Here is a 6,502-nt window from a genome sequence, read left to right as displayed (position 1 = left end):
CCTTTCCACTACTTGCACTTCAGAGATAAGAGAAGAATATTCCCCTATTATACCCTAGGACCTGGATATTCCTAGCATCAGAGAGTCGTTCCTCTCAAGGACTCCATGCCCAGTAGGACTCTCCACGGATTTCCCCCTTTTCCACTCCATCAATAGCCTATAAATACCAAGGTAAGCCTCCATTGTGGGGATCGATCACTTTTTTTGACTAAAAACTCTCTTGAGTATTGCTGTGGAAATATCTGACTTAGGCATCGGAAACTCCCCCATCGAGTCAACCCGACTCTCCCCTGTCTTCTCTTCTGTGCAGATCGGCTGAAGCATCAGAAGTTGTAAGGAGGATCGACTGGTAAATTTCTACCACATTACATAGTAAAATAAAAAATGAATGATTACACAATGATTTCCTATGTGTCTATCTCTCTCCTAAAATTCAAAATTTTTTGAATTTTTTTCTTTTGTTCTCTTCTCTTCTCTTCTCTTGGTTACCAAACATACTCTTTTTATTTTCTCACCATTTCATTTCTTTTCTTCTCTTTTTTTTTTTTTTTTCTAGATTCTTTTTTTCTTTTCTTCTCTTGCCTACCAAACATAAGAAAAAGAATCTTGACAGTCCATTGTTGCTTACATCCAGAGACATGTAGGCGTGAAAAGACCACATTACCCTCATGTGCTACAGATGTTCACGCATACCCTCCTATTGATCCCGCTTGCTATTGTCTACACGAAACTGACAGAGTTCTTTCTCCATCAATTTAATTATAATTATCCATTAAAAAAAATCCATAATGTATCTGGTCATTGTCTTTCTCTCAAGGTTCAGACATTTTTTTTAGGTAAAGAGAGAAAGAAAATCACATCAAGAAACAAAAACTTTTCAGGGTTAACAAAGATCCTCAATGTCAAACATAAGGGTTAACAAAGATCCTCAATGTCAAACATAATCTCACCTAAAAAAAAAGTTCTGGAATGACAAATGGGACTAGTCTATTGCCATGCCTACCTGCCCAGAAACCCTCTCTATTTCTCAAATCTATGTCATTGTCGGACAAAGTATTGAAATCTTATGGGACTTTATCAGATGGAGATGGTTTTTCCTCCAGTCCTCATTGTCAACAAACAAGTCCAAGCTATCTCTTGTCTGCTTTAATTAGTTCCAACTTGGGCTGAGCAAGTATGGGAAAGTTCTCCATCAGTTACTGGCCTCTTGTCTATTATTGGTGAATTTAACCTAAGACCTTAAGAAATTATATGAGAGAGCTCCTCACGTATGAGAAGGCACGGAGATCAGAACAAATCGATGTAGAATTATAATTCTATTATCTTATTGTGTCATGTATGAAATCTAGATAATTTATACTAAATCCTCTTCCTTCTTGTGAAAGGTATGTCACACTTTGAGGATAAAAAAGGAGACAAGAGTGACAGCCCCATTGGCTGTAGGTTGTAGGTTGAAAATAATTGGCCGTCCAATACCAAAGAAAAAAAAAAATCAAAAGATCAAGTTTCTCTACACCGTCTTGCATCAATAGCATTGAATTGCATTGGGGAGTGATAAATTTTAACTTCTATGCAATGGTAAGTTTGCTTAACTGTGACCTAATGGTTGTGGGTTCAAGTGGGAAACAACTTCTTTGCAAAGTGTGAATAACGTTGAATATATTATATCCTCCTTAAACTATCCACAGTGGCAGAACCCTCATGCACTGGGTACACCCTTTAATAATGAATTGCAATGACCTAAAAATCCAAACACATGGTTACATCACTAGTAGAGTGGAGAAACTCTATATTGCACTGATGACGGAGAACTCCAACTTCTTCCTGCCTCTTCCTCAAATACTAAGCTGCGTTTGGTAATGTTTCTGTTTCAGAAACGACGTTTCATGTCAAAAAACTGAAATTTCAGTTCCTGTGTCAAAATAACCTTTTTTTTTTTTTTTGAACGAAACTGAAACAACGGAACTATCTTTTGTTGTTCCGTTAATTCTCATTTCTAGCTTCTTTTTATTTTTTCACTTTTTGTTCCAAAAAAATAAAACAAAATAAAACACACCATAAATGCACCAAACGATTTATTCCGTTTTTTTGTTCCCATAGAATGAAAAAACTCCAGAAACTTTTTTTTGGAGCGTTACCAAAAGCAGCCTAAGCATCTTGGCCAATTAAAATTTCCATCTTTTTTCTGCTCTAATACTGTATCTTAATTTAGAAGGAATAGAAATATAGGCCATAATCTTAGGGATATTATACCATGATTTCAAGAATCTTATCAAAATTGATGGAGGGATTCTAATTTTGTTGTCTATAACAGGAAAAAAGGTTGGCAAAAGATAAGAAAATCTCATTTTCTTATAATTATCTTATTCCAAAGATCACTAAAAACACAAATATTTTGAGAAGCAAAATCTAGATAGATTTCGAGAGGAAGTGGAAGAAACACTAAAAATGTGTCATCTAAAATGTAAAGGAAAAGGAGTAAATCTAAAAAAAAAAATTGATAGAGAAAATCCACAATAGGTTTAGGAAGGGAGTGGGAATTTTAGTTAAAAAGTGTAATATTCAATTAAGGGGTATGAATTTTCAATAAGGATTAAAGAAGAGAGAAGTTTTGTGGATAAGTGATTAAATTTTTAGTTGAAAACGATTGAACCAGCCTCATACTCCCAAGCTAAAGTATAATACAAATTTATTTGGACATCTAGTCATGCCATGTGGAAGGATGATGTGGGAGATTTGATTATTAAAATAATTTATATTGGCCACCTTTCAAATTTTTTGTTCAAATTTAATCTTACATTATCTTATACATTGATTACTTTCCTCGTACTTTTTTATCATTCATGAATTGACATCTTTCGATGCTTCATTATGTCACTTGGCGGACTCTATTTAAATTAAAATTTAATTTGGGTGTTGAGACATTGGAGTCCATCCGTCTACAAAATTTGAGCGCATTATCCATTCTACCACATTGCAGGTATTTGTTCAAAATCAATGATTGATCTATGAAAAAAGGTTCTCTAGCAGCTGTGAGAGGTTTGCTCCCTCTCTCTACTAGCCACCTCTCACATGAAATTACATTACTGCACTTTTAAGTGCGACACTATTCTACTGCACCTCATTGGTGTGCTCATCTATGTCGGTTAGTCAAAAAACCCTCCTCCTAAAATCTATTATTAATAAACAAAGGTAAAATTGGATTGTTACTTAGATTTGAATTCTTTATCATATGACTATATGGAAGACAAAGATAGAGAAGTTTAACATGAATTGTCCTATTCATCTTGAAAAGGTCCTAATCACGATACACCATTATCCTCATATAATACAATAAGGTCTAACTATTTTTTAAGAAAGTTCTAGCTATTAACACCTACGCATAATTAAACATAGAGAAAGGTTTCACACAAGACCTATGTAGGTAATTTTCTCAGGTTATGCCAATGAGGATATAGAGAATGAGATCTAAATATTCAAGGCAAGAGAGAGAAAAAAAATTATACACTTGGCATCGTGGAAAAATTTTCCCACAATTTTCATTTTGCTTTTCAGAAGCTGTCTTTGACCAGTCACGAAACTCGCCATCTTTTGACTCACGGCCCTTGCTTGTACGACAATGACATTTTTTCTGGCAATTTGGCACTCTGCCGCGACAACAGCAAGTTGCCAACTTGCTTCCAATCGGGAATTTTAAAATAAAATAAAATAAAATAAAAACTCTTTATGCAGGTCTATTATACCAACTTTCAAACTTCAAACACGGTTTCAAATGAACCGGATTCGGGCTAACCGGATCAGGCTCACGGCCCTATGATGAGTTAAACCACTAGCCCTAAGCCGGTTGGAGCTGCCTCCACCAGGTTTCAAAATTCGGTGAATCAGTCGGGACTCGGGAATTGATTCTGCCTTCTACCATTAGAATCGAACTTTTCCAATCACGATTTTGATTGGGTTGGGTTGGACTGGGATGGAGTCAAGTTGGCCCTAATTGACACTGATTTTCGTATAGGTCAATCTAATTTTGATTAACTAGGTTTTTATTGTTTCGTATTCTATGTATTAAAATAATAAATAAAAATATTTAAAAATAAACACCAATAAATCAAATGATCAATACATTATTAAACTTAAAAAGTGCAACATAATAATAGATGTTCAAGTGTTCAGGACACCTAATAATAAGAATCAATGACCAAATTTTATTATTTTGAATAAACCAAGGTTGGATTGGACTGGGTCAAAGTGGACTTAGGCCTCAATCCAGTCACTCTCACCCCAACCTTGGCCCAAGGTCAATATTTTCCAACACTAACCCACTCTCAAGGTCAAAAATCTTGGTCCTTGAACCATTAGGGCCGACTTATAAATGATAGCATTCTCCACACTTCCATTGATGTAGGAGCAAGGATTTAGGGGACATTATCGATATCAGTATTGGTATTGGTATCTGCCAGTACCGATCCAGATCGAATCACATGGATAGGTATCGATCGATTTTGCCTCTATTTTTTTTAAAATAGTATTGATTTTTTACTATTTTGCCCCTGAAACGATAAGAATAGTCGATCTAGATCGATCAGGGATCAGAGATCGATCTCAATTGATATCGATCCAATATGACTGATATAGCCGATACAAGACTAATACTTAAAACGATGTGTAGATTCAGAAACCCCGGGTACACTTTTGTCATGGGGAAGCCTTTTCGACTTTCCTCCAAAGTTAATCACAAAATAAAATATGGAGTTTTGTAGAGAGTCTTCCTCCGACTTTACCAGCACCACAAGCTTGGCTGGCTGAACCGGTACAATCCAAACGATTCATACCCAAGCGTAGACGGTTCAATTGGTGCAACGGATTAATGGTGATGACTACCAAGTGGATTAGATGATGATTTTGGTGGGACAGGGTATACCAAGTGGATAAATCTGAATGTCGACATGATCAACCAAGGCTCTTATTTAAGTAATTTGGGGCTAATAAGATAAGGATTAAGATATTTAATAAGTTTATTAGCCTAAATCTTCTGGAATCTTGTACCAAAGTCATAATCCTTTGGACCAATAAACACTCCACGAGGCAACCTAAATGCCACGCACATGCACACGCTGGCATTTATATTCTTGTCTTTTCCTTTTCTAGTCTTTTCCGCGTAGCACACAAAGATCACCTACAACGAAGCACCAGCACTGTCCATATCAGTGCAACACACGTGGTTTCCTGTCTATATAAATAACGCCACCGTCCAGTGTCTTCTTCCACAACGAAGCGAAAGAAGAGTCTCTCTCTCTTACGAGTTTAAATTCCCTTCTTAGTAGATAGTAGTTCTTGAGCTCCTTTGAAATGTGCGGCGGTGCGATTATAGCTGACTTAATCCCTCGTGGTCGAGGTCGATCCACCTCTACTGCTTCTGATCTCTTTTCCGATTTCCAGTTTTCTAAGTTCGATGGCTTCAACTCCGATTTCAATGGCTTCAGCAATCAACAACAACAACAACAATCATCGAAGAAACGGGCTTCTCCTTCCTCAGGTACCCTTATTCTCTCTGTCTGATTCTCTGAAAGATCCTATACTTTTGCGATTTGGGGTTTAACTGTGGACTTTATTCGAACAGGTAGTGAGACAGGGGCTGAGAAGGACGGCAAGAGGAAGAGGAAGAATCAGTACAGGGGGATTCGACAGCGACCATGGGGTAAATGGGCTGCTGAAATTCGAGACCCCAGAAAAGGTGTTAGGGTTTGGTTGGGTACTTTCAATACGGCCGAAGAGGCTGCAAGGGCTTATGATAGAGAGGCGAGGAAGATAAGGGGTAAGAAAGCCAAGGTTAATTTCCCCAATGAAGGAGAAGAATTTTTCCAGACTACTCAAAAGCCTGCGCGTAGAAATTCCGAACCTTTTTACCAATTCTCCAATATTGATTTCTCCAATGCTTCGAATGTTGGGTTCGCGGGCGATTTGAATCAGATGGGAGCATTTTCGCTTCCTGCCAATAAGTCTTGTGGTTCCCCTGCTTTCAATCCGAACCCAGTTGGTCCTGTCGTTGTTACGCCTGCGACTCCTATGCCGATGGCGATGCCAGGGCTAATGTCGATATCCGAGGAAGAGAATCCTGTGTCTGGATCAGAGGTTGGGGATTCTACAACTTGCTTTGAGAAAGTTAACGTGAAAGAAGAAGAAGAGAAAGGAGAAGCAAAGGCGGAAGAGAATGATGTGCAGAAGCTGTCGGATGATCTGTTGGCGTTCGAGTCGTATATGAAGCTCTACCAAATTCCATATCTGGACGGGGGAGACGAACAGTCCATGGCGGCTAACGCGAATCCCGTTCATGAAAACGTTGTTGGAGGCTCTACCCTGGACCTCTGGAGCTTCGACGATGTTCTTACTGCCCCCGTTGCTCTGTAATCTTCTATCAAAGTGGAAAATGCCTCTCCCCCTCCTCTCTCTTGGGTTTTCTGTGATTTTTTTTTTTTTTAATTATTATTTTAATTTTAATTTTAAT

At 37.7% G+C, this 6,502-nt stretch overlaps 1 protein-coding gene across 1 annotated transcript; it reads left to right on the top strand.

The window, feature by feature from the left end:
• The first annotated feature begins 5,255 nt into the window (after positions 1 to 5,255).
• LOC122078915 (ethylene-responsive transcription factor ERF073-like) lies at positions 5,256 to 6,502 on the top strand. The gene is made up of 2 exons (XM_042645116.1): positions 5,256 to 5,533; positions 5,618 to 6,502. Exons 1-2 carry the CDS (start codon positions 5,347 to 5,349, stop codon positions 6,403 to 6,405), a joined length of 975 nt encoding a protein of 324 aa, XP_042501050.1. The 5' UTR covers positions 5,256 to 5,346; the 3' UTR covers positions 6,406 to 6,502.

Source organism: Macadamia integrifolia, chromosome 5, assembly GCF_013358625.1.
Source record: "Macadamia integrifolia cultivar HAES 741 chromosome 5, SCU_Mint_v3, whole genome shotgun sequence".
Classification (NCBI taxonomy): domain Eukaryota; kingdom Viridiplantae; phylum Streptophyta; class Magnoliopsida; order Proteales; family Proteaceae; genus Macadamia; species Macadamia integrifolia.
This window is presented reverse-complemented; position numbering and strand designations above follow the sequence as displayed.